The 21,297-nt window shown below is 38.3% G+C and overlaps 1 protein-coding gene across 1 annotated transcript in view; it reads right to left on the bottom strand.

Annotated features, from left to right (window-relative positions):
* THSD7B (thrombospondin type 1 domain containing 7B) overlaps positions 1 to 21,297 on the bottom strand; it is a 535,716-nt gene that overhangs the window by 61,587 nt on the left and 452,832 nt on the right. Inside the window, exon 17 of the mRNA XM_080399624.1 lies at positions 18,488 to 18,666. Within this exon, the coding sequence (XP_080255750.1) occupies positions 18,488 to 18,666 (179 nt within the window). The remainder of the gene's footprint in view (positions 1 to 18,487; positions 18,667 to 21,297) is intronic.

Raw genomic sequence — 21,297 nt, 5'->3', positions numbered from 1 at the left:
AAAGTCCTTCTTAAACTTATCTATGCTATCTGTTATAGATCTGTATACATTTATATTTGCTTGCTATAAACCGTATTCAGCAATAGCATTCAGGCCATTGTAAAGTTCATTTTTTCATAGTAACTCTAAGAAAATTCTTTTCTTAATTTCCTCAATGATCTCCTGGCCAGCACCATGCATTCTTACTTATTTTTCCTGTGAACAAACATTCATGGATTTTATTTATTTACAAGGTGAAAACCAATACTCATTAAACACCAATTGCTAACATCTCTTAATTTCCCAAGATTATACTTACAATTGAATTTTCAAACATGTTTAATTTAAGGCTAAAGGGTGGCAAGGTTAATAGTTCAAATCCTTGGCCAAAGGGCAATACCAAACAGCCAGAGGAGGAAGGCATCTTCAGCTTCTATTAAACTGCCCATCCAGTGAAACCAAACTGAACTGCTCTATTGGTCTCTGTACATTTCAACAGGATTAACATTATCTCAGTATCTTCTATATGTGTTGCCTTCCAACTGACCACTGGAAGTTCTTAATAAATGTATGAAATTTTTAAATGAATACATTTAGGGCAATCAAAATAAGTGTACTTTCAACCTAGCTCATCCTTTCATTTTTTCTCTGATACATTGTTTGTGTATATCCACTTACATCCTAATACACACACACATCTTAATTCAAAATTTATATCAAAATATTTCTTTAGTTGTTATACTAAAAACTCTAAACTCTTCCAAACAAATTACAGTTCATGCATCAGGAAATAAATACAAACATTTGCACTGCCTGCTGAAAAGCAGCACAGCACAGCTCTGCAAGGCTTTAAATAAAGATGACACTTTGCTAGCTTAAGTTTCTTCTTACAGACATATAAATCAGGAGGGACCTACTTCACATCATGGAGATTCACCAGAGAGAGAGGTAAACGAGACTTGGTGAATTAAATTATTGAAGAAGACAAAAAGTCAAGACCAGGCTGAAATTATCTGGGGACTAGAAAGTAACACTGTGATGGTTCCATTGTGATGATGCTGGCAGGCGACACGCCACAGACCTCCAAAGCTGGAATTTAATATAAGAGCAATGTTATTAGAGAGCTATTTTTTAACAAGACTTTTCATTTATTGGAGAACAAATGCTGCTAATAGTAATATTAGAACGAGATATTCCCAAAAGCAGTTACTGACAGGTCAATTCAGCCACTGAAACAAGATGTGATGCTAGTCTACATTTCTTTTTAATATGTAAGAGGAATAAAACCGCTGGTTATAAAAAGAAATTTGGAGTACATGATTATATGCCAATTCTATATTAAAGTATTCACCGACGTTTGCAGAACCCTTAGAAAAGGCATTTTCAGTCACAGCTTTTGGCTTCAAAAGGGCAACTTCTGCACAGCGAGGGAACCAGCCGGGAAGTCACTAATCACAAGGCTGAAAGATCTGCCTGGGGAAGGAGACTGGAGCGTTTCAGTCAGAGATGCCAATACTTACAGATCCAGACCTCAGGTAAGAAGAAAAAACTCGAAGGCAGCGTGCCTGGTCCTCACTTGTCAAGGAGACCAACAGACAGAAAGAGTCCTGCAGGAATAACAGAGCTCACGTGGAGATGAAGAAAGCACCAAAGAGGGGCCCTACCTTACAGCTCAGGAGCGGCCCAGGGGCACGGCAGAGGTGGCAGCAAGAGGCAGCTACCAAAGCCCAGCCAAGGGAGCTGCTTCAGAAGATACTAACACAAGCGATGAAAAGATTCATTGCCTACATGAAGGGCGAACTTGCAAAGAAGTGGAGCCGCTACACAGTGAGGCTGGAGTACAGATTAAAGACCAGAAGTAACTCCAAATTACATAAATACATGCTCTAATTCTCATTGAAGTCAATGATGCTAACCACACGGTTGAGATAAACACGTATCTCAAGAAACAAAATGTCTGAAAATGAGGAAATAAGTAATTTCCATCCAGACTATTGAAAGAACCGACATATGAAATTTCATGCGGGGTAGCAAGTTTAAATAAATGAAGCAAGACACGAACAATATCACGCAATCAGAAATAATAAATGTCAAATCTATACTTAAAGAGGAAAAAATTATCAGAGCAACTGAAAGCCCTTTCTTCTACACTCAGTGGCAGCAAAGCTTTAGAACAATTTTTAAGGAAAGAATAATCAAAGCTAGCAAAAGTAAGATAATTTTGGGGAAAATACCACACGGGTTTAATACAGGTAAGGCACACTAATCTGACATCTTTCTTAGAGAAGAAAACTCACTTTCCAGAGAAAGGAAATTAAATCGATCTCAGCTGTCTGATTTTGGTAAAGCTTTAATGTCATGTCACCTGGGAAGTTATTAGTTAAATTGAAGAAGATGGGGGATTAACACAAAAATTGTAAACTGGCCTGAAACTGCTAGAGGTAGGACAGTAACAGCAACATTACACGGAGAACAGCAGGACGGAAGGAAGTTATTAGTATCACTGCTAAGGGACTGGTCTTAGAGAGCCAGTTAATATTTCACCAAGCATACTGGCACACAAATAATGATGGTCCTGTTAAAATTGTACTGATGACAAGAAGCTAAATGACATCTTTATACAGAGAGAAGTAGGACAGTGCAAAAAAAACTGGGCAAAAAACAGATGGCACCTGTACTGGAGTACCAGAGACAGGTTGCAGTTCAGTAGTACAGAGTGCGTATCACGTATTTGGAGACAAACAAAAAATAGCCTTGGGAAACTACAGGGGTGCATCACAAAATGAAACACTGTGATGTGGCTGTAAAAAGGAAAAAAAAAAAAAAAAAAAGGAAGAAAATGCAGTCCAGGAAGGTAATATGTTAGAATTTCCCTACAAGATAGGATGCAATTACAAGTGTTTTGCAAAGCCCTGCCACGACCCTCTCTGATGTAGCGTGTATAAACCTGGACACTTAAGTTTCCCAAATTGAAACAGAAACAAATACAGAAAAGAAACATCAGGGTGATTGTGACAATGATGCTCCTGTCTTGCAAGGAGAAGCTAAAAGGGTTTGATATGTCTGGAAACGGAAAACTACAAAGGATGGCTCTCTTATCATTAGAGAATAGACATGTTTTCTCCCTATAAAGTCTGCAGGGCAAGAAAATACCAGGGTGCAGAGCTTTTAGTACTAATGGAAACTTCAGCAAAGACAAGACAGAAAAAAATAACCATCCACTCAGTCTGGGAATGACAAGGTTTTTAAAGAGGAGAAGATAGCCAGCCTTTTCACTGGAGCAATGCAGATCATCTGGCTAATGCCAATGCAGTTTAATAATGTTTTCAACGGGCCAATACAGTTGCCTGCAATTTATGTGACTACAACAGAGAAATAAGTCCTGTGTCCTGTGAAAAAAACTTATGCATTTCACGTGTGAACCTGGAATAAAGCAGTATGATACCTCCTGCACCTCCCCTCTCCCACGGGTGATCACACATTAATTTTCTTGCAAACCTTCAATTAGAGGAGTGAACCAACAGGCAATTATCTTAATGAAACCTCAAATTAAATGCAAATTAAATTCAAGACCACTGAAAAAGTGATCTTTGACTAGGAGTAGATAATGAATTGGGTTTTGTAATGCGCAGTTGTTAACCAGGTTTAGGTAGTTCTGGGATATCAAAGAAAAGATAAATTGGCTTCAGCAATGACTAATGTAAAACTATTAAGGTAAACTCCAGGCTTTTAAAGCTTATTACAAAATATAATTAGCAAAAAAAGAAAAGAAAAAATCCACAACCAACCAAACAACAAACCTATTCTTAGTAATTGCCTCCAGTTGAAAAATGCTTCTTTTTTTCCAGTTAGTGCTGTTTGCAACACTGGGTGCGAACACTTTCAGTTAGGAGCCAAGCGAGGCTGGCGTGGGAAGCCTGGTGGAAGCATCACAAAAGTGGACCATTTTGGTTTCCACACAAGCCATTAAGTGTTTTAATCAACTGAATTTAATGGAAAGAGGAAAAAGCCTGTTATTTAACAGAAGAATTTATCTCCTACCAAATTAGGAAAGATAGGTTACTTTTCATGATTTAAGTTACCCTTATACATACCCAATAGAACAATAAAAGACAGCAACAGTTTTACATGGCAAAATTGAAAAGCAGAGGTCTTCCCTAAGCAAAGTCTAACTATTTACACACTGCAAGTTATACAATGTATTTTTTTTTTTTTTTCCAAAACCAAAAATGATGGAGGGACAGTTCTGTACCTGAAGCTGCAATTTAAACTGAGGAAATACAAAGCATGGAGCTCTGACAATACTTCCCACTTTAAACAGAATTATGTCACCTCAGGTTATTCTGGCCTCTCCTGGTTCTGCTGTAATTCATTCCTGGGAAGCATACTCCTTTTCCTTAGATGCTTGCAGTACAATTCAGAGAGCATTTTACATTCATGTGACTTAGAGAAATGCTCCAAACTTTTGTATTTTTCCCATTTGCAACACACAAAATCTTTTTTAAAAAAACAAATGTTCCTTACTTCACCATTTAAAAGATGCTCCAATACTGTTGCAAATGTTACTGGACACATTTCAGGGAAGCATGTGGAGACTGATTGTTCCCTTAATTATTAACTCTGTTGATAAACACCGGTTCGAGCCAAAAAATTATCTTTTTGTTTATAGAGTCAAACTTCATCTGTTACCCAGCCTGCAAATTAGATCACAATCCAGCAAAAATATGCAGACTTCTGGTATATGAAAGGATTGACTGTTCTATAGGGAGGCCACTTTGCAGGGCTTCACATATGACTGGGATCAAAGGTCTCACGTTCACTGAATAGACAGAAAAAAGGGAAATATTGCGTAAATTAATACTGCTTTCTAAAAAAAGCAGAGCCGATTCCAGGCATCTTAAAAGTTAATTGGAATTTGCCTTTATTTAATTAAATCATGAGAGTTAGGCCAGAGACATTTGGTTAGAGTAACATAGCAGTCAGAAAAACACGAGGTGGAAGACAGGACATAAAACCGGTGTTTGCATCTGCTGTCACGCAACACGCCACAGATTTCTGGGCACGTTCCAGAAGTGAAGAGCTGCCATAAACTCCACGTGGTGGGGCAGCACAGCCACCAGGCAGTGGCAAGCAGCCGGGCCGCATGGCCTACCACTCACCCATCCCGATTACTGGTTGAGGCCGAGACTATTTACTGTGGATTAAGGTGGGGGAAAGAAGAAATAAGCCATGTAGAGCCTGGATCTGTATCCCAACTTCCCACAACTGCATTTCAAGTGCAGCCTTTTGATGTGGGGTGCTGCGAGATTTACTGACTGACGCCGTTCTGCACAGCTGGACATGAAGATGAAGTAACTCCCTTAACATCATCAGGAACCAAAAGAGAGTCCCAACTTCAGTTTTAAATATAGTGCAATCTCAAAAATCAATACATGTCAGGCACTGATTATTCTTTTCATTTGATTACAAATTTATTTTCATTCAGGTGCATAGTAATCAGGTGTACACGATCAGCAGTGTGAGGACTCTGCAGTCTAACAGGTGGCATGACCTGTTAGAATTTTTTTTTTTTTTTTTAAAAAAGCTATAGCATACAGACTAAATGAAATCTAAAATGAACATTTTACTTCAAAACAAGTAAACATTTTAGTGTTATCTGAAGGACTTAAGAAATCACCTGTGTGCCTTCCCTTGCTAAGCTCTCAGGTCCCACAGTATGCTATATTATTATGACAGGGTAAGAACAAGGAAATGAAGTTAAAAAATATTTATTCTTCCTCTAGCTGGGATTAATTTCTGAGATTAGCATGCAGATATGACCCCAAAACAACTTGCACTTAGAATTTCCTATGTGATAAATAACTACACTGAAAACGTTGCTGTTTGCATACAACTCCTGAGAGGATACTTCTTATGCAAAAATGGAGACATGAGAATGTTGATGAAAATCTGCGAGTCATTTACCAAACACTACCTGAAATGAATATTAAGAAAAACCTCCTTTATATGCAATTGTTTAATCCGATTGAGTTTAATCATTACTTTTCTTCCTCAGGACTGATGAGTTGTGTACGTACTGTGCACTGTAAGATGTAATCTTCCATATCTCATTCTCAAAAAAACCCAGTTTTGTCAATGGTTGCTCTGGGAACACGCAGAATTGAAAATTAATCTTATTATTTTACTCACCTGTGAGACTATCCATAAAGCCTATTTTGTCTGCCCACCTGCTGATCACTCAAGTAATATCTGGTTAACACGGACCAAGTAATTCCATTCTCTCAACAAGACAAACTCAAAGTATAATTGATTTCTCCAATGGATTTTCTAATGAATATCTATTGCTACTCCAGTTGCTAAAGTACTCACTGATGTTTGTGTTCCAACAAATATAAATCTGTTTATTTACTATCCAGCATTGCAACCAGCTACTACTGGGGAAAAGCAACATGAAAAAAAAACCATCAATGCCCATGCATTTAGAAATGTTATGCTACAAACTGGCAGCCCAGTGGGAGTGTTGACTCACAGATCCTCTCTGTGACTAGCCCGAGGAGCAAAATTCTCTGACCTGTAGCAAACGTTAACAAGATTAAAAAAGCAGCATGATTACATTCTGTAAATCAGACTAATTAAACTACACGTTGAACCAAAAGCATGAATTTTAAGTGCTGGTTTGTTGTACAGTAGTTTTATAAAAAATATGCATTTCATTAACAAAAATTAATATCCCTGGACCTGACACAGGATACAGCTTTACATCAAAACTTAGCTTTAAATTCAAATTTTAAATCCAAGATTTAAATTCTCAAAGAGGACATCATGTACAAGATGGATAAAAATTTGGCATGCATGTTTTGATCCAGGTCTAGATCCCTAGTTACAAAGGAGTAATTCCTTAGTAACTGGATTAATAGCAGCAAAGTTAGTACCACCTAGCTGTCAGAACTTGGACTTACTGACCAGTAACCATTCCCCACCAAAACCAACTGAGGTGCCTCAGGGAAATCTGGCCACTGCAGCTGCATTACCTGAAAGCATGGACTGAGGAACACAGGCCTTCTTACACCCTGAAGACCGAGTGAAAAACTCCATGTATTAAATAGAACAGTATAACAAGCATTAACTAATGTGTATTAATTTTTTTCACCAGTTAAATAAATAATAAGATATTATAACAGTAGCATATGAATAGGTCTTCAATACTTTTCAAAGGCTTGCTTAGAAGAGACTGCTAAACCTTACTGGTTTTCAGCATTCATCTTTTTACTCTAACTCTCAGAACAGGAATTAAAGTATCTTTATGCCTGGTAGTTAATTAGAAAGTTCACAAACCTTATAATGTCACTCAAAAAAAAAAAGGAAAAATTCTCATCTTTACTTGTTGCAGCACCTCCAAACTATCAAGCTGCAACAAGGTCTTTTACGATCTCATACTAACACTCTTCATGCCAGTCCCTCTGCTGCCTTCTCCTCATCTCCCCTCATCCAGGGTCCACTCTCTCTTCTCATGCTGCTTCCTCCTCGGCTGCTCTCTCTTCCTTGGCTGTCCAGCCCCTTACCAGAACCAGCCCCAGCTGCACCTGATCTACATCAGCCAGCCCGCCGCCCCTGAAGCCAGCCCACAGCAGTGTATTATCAATGCTAATTAACCCAGCTTCATCCCTCTACATTTACTTAGTAAAGTAATAATTTAAAACTCAAAGTCATAATTGAAAACTAACTTATAAGAGCAGAAAGAACACCTAAACTTAACAGGTGTTGAAATAAATTGTTGAATGTAGACTGACCAGCAGAGCTGACAGATACTATTTGGTTTAGCATTTCTAATTGACAAAATTCATACTAATTAATAATAATTGTCCAGTTCTCAAACTCCTGCAGAACGGTCTGGATAAAATCTTTCTGACTATCTGAAAGACATCTACATTTTTATCTAGTGTGGCACAAGACATTTTCTATTTTATAGTAAACCATTTTCAACAAGTAAAAAATAATTTTATGATTTTTATTAATGAAACTAAAATATTATTATAAAGAAAAGGGTTTTTTAAAAATCCAGAAACAAATTTTTGTTTCAGAAACAAGACTGTTCACTGACAAAACTGTAACTACTTACAAAGTCATATAAGAAATCCAAAATTTTAAGGTAAGGTTAAGAGAAGTTGAGCATTTCACAGTGGCTACAGCTTGTATCGAGCAGAGGTGGATTACTGGAAGGACCCCCCTGATTTCAAACACAGGACCAGCAGGTAGCAATCCAGGGAATGCCCTTCCCATCCATCCCACCAGAAGTCACAAGAAACACAACTGAATCACAGCAAAGCTGACCTAACCAACAGAGGGCAGCGGACTCACAAAAAAATCTTTCCTGATGAAACCCATGGTGAAAATCCCTTGTCATCAATGAAATCCAGATATCAAATCTTTTTACCTGAAACCTATAACGCCAGGATTGGACGAAGCTTTGCTAGTGGAACTAGCACGTGTTTTCAAATAACAAAGATAATGCTAGAGAAAAAAGGAGATACAACTATCGAAGTTCAAATCAGATGAGTGGTCTGAAACATGCAACTCAAAACTGTTCAGTTAAAATTTTTCAAATTGTGCAGAAATTCTCAAGCCAGCCATCTCTGCTATCACTACAAAAATTGAAGTTTGCATACTACATTTATTCTTCAATTGTAACTCATGTGGAGAAAAACTTGTTTTTATAATGCACACTGGTTATAACCTTAAGGAAAAAACACAATGGTAACCTACCAACTAAAAAAAAATAAATCAATCACTCAACTACCAAATTAAAACAAAACATTACAACTGGTTGTTCTATTGCTTTGACAATAGCATGTGGTTCAATAATACAGCCAAATTAATTCTTCGTTAAAACACAAATAACTATTTTAAGCCTGCTTTTTAAATTATTGAAGTGTAGCTAACATCTGTTTATTGTGAAACCACAAATGAGCCTCATCCCTTTTAAAATTAATCTGTGACTTTTACAAACGTATACACTATATTTGCCATCAAACTATAATCGATGCTGTGTAAACTTTATTAAGTGCACTAATATTTAATTATCTTTGGTTCTGAGTTGGAACTCCAGAGTCAATCTGGAACATCTGAGACCCCGCCATGCACCACATCTGGCAGTGAATACGAGAGCTCACAAAATGTTCCCTTTGCAAAATGATACAAGTTTCCTGGTTCAGTTACAATATGAGAAACAGCTGACTCAAAAATAATATAAATTATAGACGGATTAAAAGCCCTCATAACTTTTAATTAAGCAATAAATCACAACAGACTACACAGGGGCTGCTGATTTATGCACTTCTCAAGTGAGAAGCAGTAAATAAAATTAGACAGAACAGAATATACATCTTATTGGAGAAGAATAATCTATCCTTCAGCGTTTCATTCATACATAAAAATGCACACATCTTTAGTTTTTCTACCGGTGGCTAATAGCCTAAAATACACTTATTTATAATACAAAGACATGTCACGATCTATAGGTAATGAGGAAGGAGATTAGCTGAATTTATGCAAACTCATATTTACAACTCTGTTTTTAGTGTCCTTGCTAAAACAGGGACTTCAGGAGGCAGGGAAAGCCCCAGACAGCTGTACAGTGGAGACAGCTTTAATTTCTCCTTTCTTTCCCCAAACCCACCTGCACGTGACTGGAATGAATTTCAACTTTTGGAAAACTGCCCTTGCAAACAGCAGACCTCCCTGACACAGGGGTTGTATTTGACAACCACTCAGAAAGCTGTAATTGGGCCTTGAAAACTGAAATCTCAAAGTGTTTTATATTCCAGCTAGCAATCTGGTAATGCTGATGATACTGATGCTGTCACCTAAAAAGATGCAAAATTCATGTATTCAACTTGTGGTTCAAGTGGATACATTTAGCTGATGCCAAGCCCGGCACAATCCTTCCAGTCACGTGAGGAAAGATCAAGAGGAATACAGAAGGTCATTTGCGCTTTTATTCTGATGACTTGGAGGAGGAAACCAATTAAACAACATAAAAAGAAAATAAAATCCATTCCTGAATCTATCAATCAGCCACAGTGCATAAAACAAAGCCAACCGAACAAATGATATGGGTATAATTTCTGGGAAACAGCCACAAGAAATGTCCGCACCAGAAAAAATATTAACACTTGTTAAGTATTCATCAATGATAACTGCAGCAGACGGAACAACACAATGTTATTAAATACTTAAAAAAGGCAAGACCAGGGTTATTCTAAGGACCGTAATGCAAGAGGTGCCTGAGTGTTCCTGGGCTTCTCTGTAGCTCTGACAGATTAATTCACATAGTTTACATCTTCATGTCCATTCTCCCTGTTTCAGCAGCAACTTCATTTCCAGTTATTCTCTCTTAGTCATAAAGGAGTGTCAGAAAGTAGGAATTTTCTGCTCTGAATGCTCAGGATACGTTCACAGCATGCAGGTGAGTCAGACCATGTTTAACAAACTCTTCCTCTTAGGATAAAGCCATCCACCCGAATGCGTTCAACTTTAAACTGAGGACACACAGAATCTGCTATGTATTTGTAAGAAAATTCAGTCCTGTTGAAAGACATTGCTGTCCACTGGAAAAATGAAAAAAAGTGACCAAAATCTTAATTACTAACCAAGCTAGAGCTGCATACCTAGCAGAGCGAATGCAGAAGACCTCCACATAGAGGCCTGCATGAGACACATCCGGATTCGATATTTTGCTGACCAAAGGATGTGTGGGAGAGCCTGCCCTGTGGAGAGAAAACCCATTCCTTTACTGCAGTCTTCCCAACATCAGAGCTGGGGGCACACTGCCATGACATTCTTTCTTAAAGCTTCTTCCTAGGACAGCCTCCTGCTGGTTTCTGGCAGTAGTAGATGCTAAATCAGGCCAATGCCAGTTACCTAATTTACCAACTCAACCTAACCCGCCCCAATCCAACTTTATTTCAGGTTGGATGCTCTGCACTGTGATTCAGATGGCACACACGAGCTCCCCAGATGGGACAGATCTGGGCTGCCTTCTGCTTAACACACTCATGTTCAACACCTTGCCAGTATCTTGTTGCATTCACACTTTAAAAAAGTTTTGAAGTCATCATGTGGCAGGTTCTATAGAACTGTAAATTACCGTCATTAATTTTATTACTTGACGTAGAATCTATTTCAAAAGAAATTTCCACATTTGTGTCTTGTATTATAGCAAACATTGTTTTGTAATCACCAAGATAATATTTTGGAAACTATTTTTGTACAGAAAGGAATTATACAAGAGAGTACAGAGAAAGAAAATGTGTCAAACATTTAACTTGCCAAAAGCAAGAAAAGGGATACTTCTGCGTAATTCACTCTTTCTGAAGACTAAGTCACATGTGATCAAGTGCATGACTTCAAATAGCTCTATTTCACATCTTCGACCACATGAAAAGGTGAAGATGTTCCAACATTTTTATTCTGAATATTCTCGGGTTTGTTCAGAAGCAAGGTCCTTACTTTAACTGTTATGTAGCATTTCCCCTTCCTTAAGGATTGTGAACCTATAACTGAGAACAAATTACACTGCAAAACTGCAGAAAAGAAACAGAAAACTTTCTAAAAGGAGGAAGGAGGGGGAAAAAACCTCAAGATTAAATCTGCTGCTAAGGAATAACCAAGGCATCAATCCTTTGTGTTCTCCTGCTCCTAAGACAAAAGACAAGCAAGAGTAAGTTCAGTCTCAGTGTTAGACGCTGTCACACTGATTTATGACACACGGTGTATGCTGGTCCTCCAACATGACATATCGTCCATGAGAGATTCAGCACAAACAAAACTTCTTTCCTTAAAAAATATTGCCCAAACCAATTTAATTTCAGTTCCTTAGGTGAAATGCTAATACATTCTCCACTGGGCCACCTGACCGTCTACGGCTGATTTTCTGTTTACTTCCATCTCCTCTGCAGAGAAATAAACAGGGAAAAGCACTTTTGGTGTGACTCCTGTCTTTCACTATATGCAGTATGCTATCGTATTAAACAATAAATATTTTTTTCAACAACAAACACAGAAACTGTGTTTGAAACAGAAATAATTACGGGTAAATTTTCAGTTCCAGAGATGCGAACATATCGCTTTCTTTTACAGCAATAAGTCCTGCTTTGATAGATAGTTGATGAAGAACTTGGTAGGGGCTGTAGCAGGCAGAACAATGTGGTTTAATCGGTCAGCACAAGGTTGCTCATTTTTGTGGATTCAGAGCAATTCTGAGGAGGAGACCGGCAGTGTAAGACACTTAATTTCACAAAGTGCATATGTACTCTTGCAATTACAGAAAACAGCATTACACCACATATCAAGATTAACTATTATTAAAGAGAAGTTTAGAGGAGCTATGTAGAAAAAAAAAAAAAAAGCCATATATATAAAAAATACTCTTGAGGAAGTTGTTAAACTGCTCCATTTTTGCAAGGCTAAAGCTTTTCATGAGTGGCAACTGTGAAAATATGTTTATACAACTCTTTATTCAACACAAAACCTGCAGGAGAAATGAAAATCAAGTGTGGCTAGCTATTGAAGCTGAATACAAAATTAATGTATGCTGGAAGTTAGACATAGATGCTACAGGGTTGTTATCCTGAAGGACAATGTGGAAAATGGCTGTATTTTCCTTAGGAAGTGAAGCAGTACCCACCCACATGACGGACACTCACCTCAGGAAGACGAGATAGTGCTCAGGCTACATGGATTTGGCTTGCTACTTTTGTTCATTTAATGAACTAAATTTTTGTTTAGTATCAAAACTTTCAGTCACAGCAAGAAAAATGTAAGGAACCAGGAGTTTCTCACTTTTTTTGACATGAAAATTCTCCCACATTAGTGTGGCAGGCAAAAAAACTTGTCATTTTTATGATACTGTAAAACCACACTAGAACAAGAAGACAAATGTTTTCTATGCTGTAGTAATTCTTTCTTTTAAGTCAGGGTGGGAGGAAATCAGACCTTCTGAAGGTAAAACTGAGATTAAGGATAGGATTTTTGTTTCGAGAAGTTAAGTTGCACACGAGGCAAATGAGTGTTGATAGACAGAGCCAGAGGGAAATATAGGTCAGCCATGTCCTTGCAAGCCACAGCAAGGGATCTTACAGAGCCGATGTTATAGATACAGCAGCACAGGACTGGGCTCAGAAATAAACTACTGAAATCCATGAGAGGAAGACATTTTGAGTGCCTTAGAAAAGTTCGGACAATTAGAAATCTATATTATAAGAGAAGTGGTTTAAGCGGGGGCTTTTTAGAATGAATACATTATTAATTATATTCTTGAAGACCAATTTCTGAAGCTGAAAGTTAAAGGTTACACATGCAACTCGCCACCCAGGGACTAGATGCGAGCTAATTCAGTGATAGCAATGAAAGACGCTGTGTTCAAACTTAACGTCTAATGCAAGAGCCTAACACTTTTTAAAACACTTCATACGACACACATATACACACATATGTATGTATAAAAGATACATTTATGCAAAGGAAGTGTACAGTCAAGTGCTACACCAAAACAAAGCATGAAAATAAACTCTTATAGTCAGTCAAAATTAAAAGAACAAATAATATTTCGATAATTCACAGTCAAGGGACAAAGATAAATGAAAGAGGTTGCAAATGTTTTGTGTCAGCAAGGACTAGTACATAATTTGAAGGAAGGAAAACAGATGAAATTCAGCAGTAGTTTTATGCTGCTTATTCAGAAACATTATTGTATTAAAAATATTGCTCTGAGAACAGTTACCTACCTAAAAAAGTGGATCTTGTTTCATTACAGTGCCCCATGATAAGCCACGTTGCTCTTCCTTAGGCAGAGTTCTCTGACACAGTCTAAAGGGATTTTTGGATCACGCACACTTAGCTTGCCAAATCTGAGCCAAAAACTGCCTAGAGAAACAGCTACTGAATGCAAGTCAAACTTTTGTCTGCATAGTACTGTGTTGGTTTTCTTTGCAGTTTTTTGAGAAACTGAAGTGTGAAAAGCCCTGGAAACATCTTAACAAAAGCCTGTTCCCGGGGCAGACCTTTCCTAACATTATGGATTAGGAAAAGGGGAAAGATCTTTCACACGCACGCACACATGCACACACACCGCCTCCACCTCTAGACTAAGCCCAGCTTTGCCTCACAAGGGATAGTGACTTCTATAGTTACGAGCAGTCTCCAAGCCCATCCAGTCTTGTACATTCTAATGGTGAGGTTTTAAAGCTTATAATTTTTTTGTAAGCTTTTCACTTTTGAAAAGAAATTTGACACATTTTTGCTGATCAAAAAGATGTGTTTTCTCTTCAGTGCAAGGACTAAACCAGTCATTTTCTATGAAAAGGTTACCAGAAGTTCATATATCTTCACACCTGCTTCTGAGAGATCTGATCTGTAAATGTACCACTGCCCTCCTTTTTCCTTCCGTTCAAGTTCTGCATGCAATTTCAGGAAAAGTACTTGCAATTGTAATGTGCAAGGTGTCTCTATTTCTCATATTCTAGACTGAACACCGGAAAATGTCATTAAGAATAAAATATTCATTCTACAGAAAGCAGTAAGTTTAAATTTCAAATACATTTTTTTTTCCCTGCTGTGCCTGCAGTTACAAGTGCTCCCAATCCTTTAAAGATGTTTGCTTAAATATATACGGTATATATAAAGGGAATAAAATACTTGCTATGATATTTGTCCTTTAGCAGGACCGAGTAAGAGAAAGAGGGGGAGGAAGGAGAAGGAGGGAAAATCTTGACAAGAATATATATTAGAGCAATCGATGAAAAAATAATCCTTGGAATTCATGAGTCTTTAAAATAAGATGCATTTTCCTGTAGTAATCCTAAAAACCTATAAAAGAATATTCAAGCAATAAACCCCCCATAACTCATATTTAACCTTTCATCATGTAGAACTACATATTAAATAGCTTAGCAACTGCATGCTGTGTAAATGCATTCAAATAAGAGCAGAAATAGAAAAATGTAAATGCTACACCTCTTTTAACATGCATTGCACAGGCAAGAACATCTGCCAGCTGACCCCATAATCCAATCGGCTGTTCAGAAGCAATCATATCCTTAGATAAGAGCTGCACAGCTTCTACATGATTTGCCCATTTTCTTTAAGAGATGGAGGAAAATGTAGTTAGCCAACTCTTCAACAATTTTCAAACACTTAGAGGTAGAAGACGAAAGTAATTCAACATATTACATGGCTCTGCATTAAAGTACTGTCATCTCTTCCCCCAAATACTGTAATTCATCCTTTAATTTCACAGGGCAACAACACAGAGGAAGTTTAAGGCTTAAGTGACTATATCAGATCAAGTGATCATATCAGAATACCAAGTGTAAACAGTCCAGCAAACTGATTATCGCTTCTATTAGAAAATAAGAAAACCTGGAATAAATTCTGGAAGCGTTCAACCTAGTCCACCGACTGTAATGAGAAGAATAAATACATAAAAGCTGAAATAATTCTTCTGCAAAAGAAGTGGACTGCTTGAGAGGCTCTACAGGCGGGGGCAATTAAGACATCCAAAAGAATGGCTTCCAGATACCCCAGTAGAGCCAAAACCTCTGTGGAATTAGGAGCATAAACCCCACGGAATATCATGCAGTAATAAGGTGTGTCATTATCTCTGTACAAAACTAAACTTCTGCTAAAAAGTTCTGTCCTAAATACACAAGTGCATTACACTGATGCAACTGACTCTAGGAGGGTAGTCTTTTATGAAATGGTTTATGTGACTCAATTACTTATATTCATTAGATAAATTGTTTTGATCATGCAAATTTCCCCTCTCCAAAGCAGTAGTTTTGCTGAAGTGTTGGCATGGCCCCAAACACGGTGGGAAGTGCTGAGAGAGAATTACGGGAATAGTGTTTCAAGTAACTCTCTCTGTAGTTAAATTTATGTCAAATATCTGAAAGGCATTAAAAAAAAAAAAAAAAAAAAAAAAGAGAGAGAGAGACATACAGGGGTCTTCCAAGAAGCCTAGAAAACACCCTTCACAAGAAGAGGGTGAAAACATTATTTGGCTTACTGAGAAAAAGACACAAACTGACCGAGACTGGAAAATGGAGGGTTCTCCAAAGTAATTCATTAAGCAATAACAGGACCCAAGCTCAGAAGCAATAATAAGGGAAATCTACTGGCATCTGGAGGAGTTTATTATTGCTTCTAAGTTTTCTAACATCTTTATCAACTGCATAAAACACAATATAACACAGTAGCCAGTGAAAGTCAGCACCAAGGTGATTTAGCTTTCTCATGTCTGATATCAAACGAAAGCAAGTATTCTACTGCAGGTATTTAACTCAGATTATATAATAATGATTAGGATGTTACATATTTATACATAAAGAAACTATAGAGTTTTGTTTTAGGATTTAAACACTGCCTAGACCATAGGAAACAGAAGACAATCCACCTTGCAGTGGATTAATGGTATGTGTCCACCTTAGCCGAACAGCAGCGCAATCAGCTAATTTAGTTTACCATCTGGGTGGGCTACTTGTTCATGCTGTGATACGCCTAAGGACCTTGGTGTAGCTAAATCGATGCTGGAAGTCAAACTCCAGTGGGTGCAGAGCAAAACTCCTTCCAAACTGCGCAAAGGACTAAGAAGCATTCAGGGAGGCAATGAACAGAATCATGCACATGATGTGTATACGCGTGCATATCTAAGTGTACATATATATACATATGTATATACACACACTTTCCGTATTTGCACCACAATTTATTCTTACCCTGAAAGCTCTGAAATATATAGAATCTGATCCAATCCTATAAATCTAAATTGGAAAAAGTTAATCTACTTGTGCACTAAAGCAGCTAGAAATAGCTTTTTTCCACCCTAAAAATAGCCACAAACCCACAGGCTAAGACACAAAAAACTTCAAAAACCCAACCAAACAGAAAACCATTCCGAAAACCAAAAAGTCACAAACCAAAAGAAACAGACCTTAACGCAATTCTAAGGTGTCACTAGTACAGCCCACAATAGAAAGTTCTCTAATTAATTCAAGAGGTTTTTGATCAAAATGTGTGTTCCCAGTAAAGAGGCAAAAAGCAGCAGCGACATTTATATTAATACCAGCCATGGCACTTCACAAGCACCGGGCACCGATAAACCATACAAAGACATAATTTCCAAGTTTAAATAATTTCTTTCCTTTAATATCTTCTGAAAGGCTTTTGAAATTAGCAAATCTAATGTGTGTGGGAATAGGCAACACTTTATAGCAGTAAGTTTACTTTTAATGGAAGTAGTCTGCTGTATCTATGGGTAACAAACCTCACTATCTTTTCATTACAAAGGAGCTTATTGTTACCTTACAATTTACTGTGGGATTTCATTTTTCCTTGCCTCTTTGGTGATCTGTCTGATCTATTAAGAAAAGCACTGAGGTATGGACAACATACACTTGATTGCAGTTTTATATTTTTGTAGTCCCTGCTGCTTCTGTTAGACTACTGCCTATGAATTTCAAATAGTAATAAGGAAAAGCAACAACAACAAAAAAAGTATTTACCATGTTTCTCACAGGAAAAAAAAAACTGTGAAGAAAATGAGGCAAGTTCAGAATCAGGTGTTAGAAGTGGTGCTGTATCCTGGGACATGACTGCTGCAGCAACGGTTGCACAGAAAAACAATGGGATCCACCGGCTCCAGCACCTACAAGCCACTACACAAACCAATGTTCATATGAATACTATTAAAATCCTTCTACACACACCACGCATATATTTTATCTATCTATCTATCTATCCATATATTCATAACGTATACACAAAGCCCCTTACCATGACTGTTTCTGTCCTATTAACTAATTTTCATGGTTGAGTCTGAAATAAAGGACAGGCAAAACTAAACTACTTCATCAGTGTTAATTAGTGTGAGAACTAATCAGCAAACGTAGGCAATCACTATTAGTTTTGCAGAAATGCATACAGCATTAAGTAGCATTTAAAGAAAAGCTGATCTTTTTTTAAGAGTAGCAATTTAGAGATTACTTTCCTCTGATAGGATGCTTCAATACTGAATATACGGAGATTAATGTTCAAGTGAACTTGTGTCGAAGGGAAATGTTGCTAAAAATAGCAATATATATTTAACAATTGTTTCTGCAGCAACCATAGTCTTGTAGAGAATTCAAAAGTTTTAAAATAGCCATGACATCTGAGCTCTCTGATGCCTACACACTGTCCAGGTAGGATTATTTGTCCATGGCTTCCTGCACTCTGGGAGATAAAAATTTCTTTATATAAGGAATACGGTGTTTCAGGTCAAAACCTGCTGTTACATGAGCAGCTCCTCCTCAATTCTCAAGAAATCTGAGGATTGCCTACAAAACCTGACACAATGTGTGGTCCCAGAGAGAACTCATATTTTTGATTTCTTCACCAGCACGGTACCTTTTGATCACAATTAAAAGTACAGTAAGCACAGAGAGATTTCTGTTGGCTCGTTAACGCCGCTCACCTGATTCTTGAGATCCAGCTTTGGGCAGGGACGACCTCCATTGTAAGGCTTCTCCTTAAGCCACTTGGATCGGACTTTCACCCCCGGTCCACAAGAAGAGCTGCAAGGGGACCAACTGGACCAATCGCTTAATTTGCAATCAAACGGGCAAGGGACCGTGCAAGTTTCTTCAATGTAACCTAAACCAAAAATTTAAGAAAGGTTTTAACCACCACAACTAATAAACCCTGATCCTCTGATGTCTCACTGCAATGTGTAACCAACAGAAAATAAGAATTTCTTAAAGAGAAGACATTTGGCAGCCTTCCCAACATGAGATTATGGTATTATTTGTAAAGAACAGCAGTGATGAAAACTAATTTCTACTTGGTTTAGTCCAATGAAGGCTGCAATAAAACTGACTGACGGGATGGACACACACTGGCAAAAGTAGCAGCGCTTAGTGACATGGTTTAGTGACAGACTTCACAGTTCTAGGTTAATGGTTGGACTTTATGATCGCAAAGGTCTTTTCCAACCTAAATGATTCTATAATTCTATATGATTCTATGGTGCTGGTGGCCACCAACAGGTGGTGATTACCTTCCCTATGAGGTTGTGGCCATAATAAATTCTGGAGAACTGAGTGTACGGACCAATGTTGAACTCCTTCAGTATTATGCTAGCTAGCTCCAGTGCTGGCACAGGCTCTCGACCCAGCAGACAGAACCAGACGACAGTGGAGGCACCAGAGCTGTGCTCCTGGAAGCTCCCACAATATGCGAGGGACATGCCTGCAGCCTGCTAGCTGGAGCAGTGTCGGATTCATTCCTGAGGGAAGCAGACAAAACGTGCTTCCCACTTCTTTCTGGTAGTTCTCTTTATCCATCTCTCCAACTGTTTTTCTTGTTCTGGGTTTCATAAATGGCATTTTAAAGCTTTGCTTTCACCTTAACCTGGCTTGACATAAAAATCCTCCCAAGATCATCACCTCTGGAAATCAGAATACCAGACTTCTACAGCACCAATACCTTGCTGAATTAAAATCTAACAGGGTTTCTCAGGCAAAAACCAAGGTTCCTCCATAGAGGCACAATCTCACAGCTGGTTTAGGAGCTGGCATATGGGAAGAAAGATTTTGCAGAGTTCAGCACTGGCTGTGGAGCTCCTGGTCTGAAGAAAGGCAGTGGAGGGTGGCCAAACCCTCGAGGTGGCCAAACCCTCGAGGTCTCCAGGGGATTACTGGCACCAATCTCAGGTCGGCAGTGTGGAATAGCTCCTGCACTTTCCTGCTTACCGTGCTGCATTCATTCTCCTTGAATTTCTATTATCTGCTTGTCACGTCTGTATGTACTATGTTAATTTAAACAAAAAAAGAGATTTCATGTTAGACCCTGGAAGTTAATGGCTGCTAAGACCAGCCTTTATTACAGGTGGCTTCAACCTTCTGACAGCTCTGGCAATGACAGCCATGGAAATAACCGAATTTCACCCCTACCTTATTTCTGATGTTTCTCATTTTTATGCCCCTTCTGTTTGGTTTTCATCACACTAACACTCCCTTTATATTCCTTACCTACAGAATACCAAATTAGCTCATTCAATTACTCTTTTATGAAGGGTTTCCCCACTCTATCAAAGTGACAGTCACTGCAGCAAGCAGAAAATAAAAACAAACAACAAAATCCAGAAAAACCCAACCCAGAAGCAGCTGCCCTCTAATACCCCCCGATAACAGCCCCAAACAACCAGGAAACACCGAGGATGAGGCACAGAGATTATTCTGGCCGGGAGCTGGATTTACCAGCTCTGCCAGGGCCAAACCCACTGCTGACTCCAAACCAGGATTGCACCACATCCTGAGCACCGACCCTCAGCAGCAATGCACTGCCTCTCTCCTGCCTTCATGCTGAAGTCACTATCAAGAAATTTTTCAGACTTATTTAGGCATCCCCCACCAGAAAATATCCTCCTTCTAGACGCACAAGAAATATTGATGTTGGTTTTGTACAGAGGACCTTAAAATATGCTAGAAACAACAGCAGTTCCCTCCTTCAGTTCAACGATTTTTTCTCTCTCCTTCGTGATGGCACTGTTCCCTCTTCCTTTATGGCGGCCACCCCGTAGTCTGACAGCTGCAATCATTTCCCCAGTAACTCATGCTGTAACTCTTCCCTAAAGCTGCAGACCTGTCCTCATACGGTACGCTCTGGTTTTCTTTGCCACCTCTTATCTCCGTGCAGTGCCATTTCACTTGCAGCTCCAAAGCCACTGGAATTTGGTATCTTAATTATTTCCAACCCAATCCATTACAGTGGTGTTCACATGTTTGAGGTATTTCAACTTTGCATATTTTGTATTCTCATCTAGCTGAGATTACACCCATGCACATACATATACAAATATTTCCAAAATAGACTAGCTTTTTTTTCCCTAAATGAAGCTCCCAAATATATATCCCACTAATATTCTATTCCACCTGCTTAGGTTGCCACTCAAAGTAACTCATAATACATTATGATAAGTAAAAGAGATTTCCACATGATAGATTTATGAGAAGCATTTCTTAGGCAGTTCTCCAAAGAGTTCTGTTCCACCACCGTATGAAATACCATTTTTCCTTGGGCTGTGTGACAGCCTAGGTAATTAACTCTCAACAGAAACAAAGAAAGTTCCTTGTTTCAAAGTAGGATTAGACAGAGGGGTTATCAACTTATCAGTGAAGGCAAAATGGGCTAAGCCTTTTGGCAGTTCAAGACCTACCTCTATAATAAAAAGAAATAGAAGATAAAGAAAGAAATATAATAAATATAAAAAAAGAAATATAAGGA

Source organism: Falco punctatus (genome assembly GCF_963210335.1).
Source record: "Falco punctatus genome assembly, chromosome: 8".
Taxonomy (NCBI): domain Eukaryota; kingdom Metazoa; phylum Chordata; class Aves; order Falconiformes; family Falconidae; genus Falco; species Falco punctatus.
Note: the sequence above shows the minus strand (reverse complement) of the source record. Positions and strands in the feature narration are given on the sequence as shown.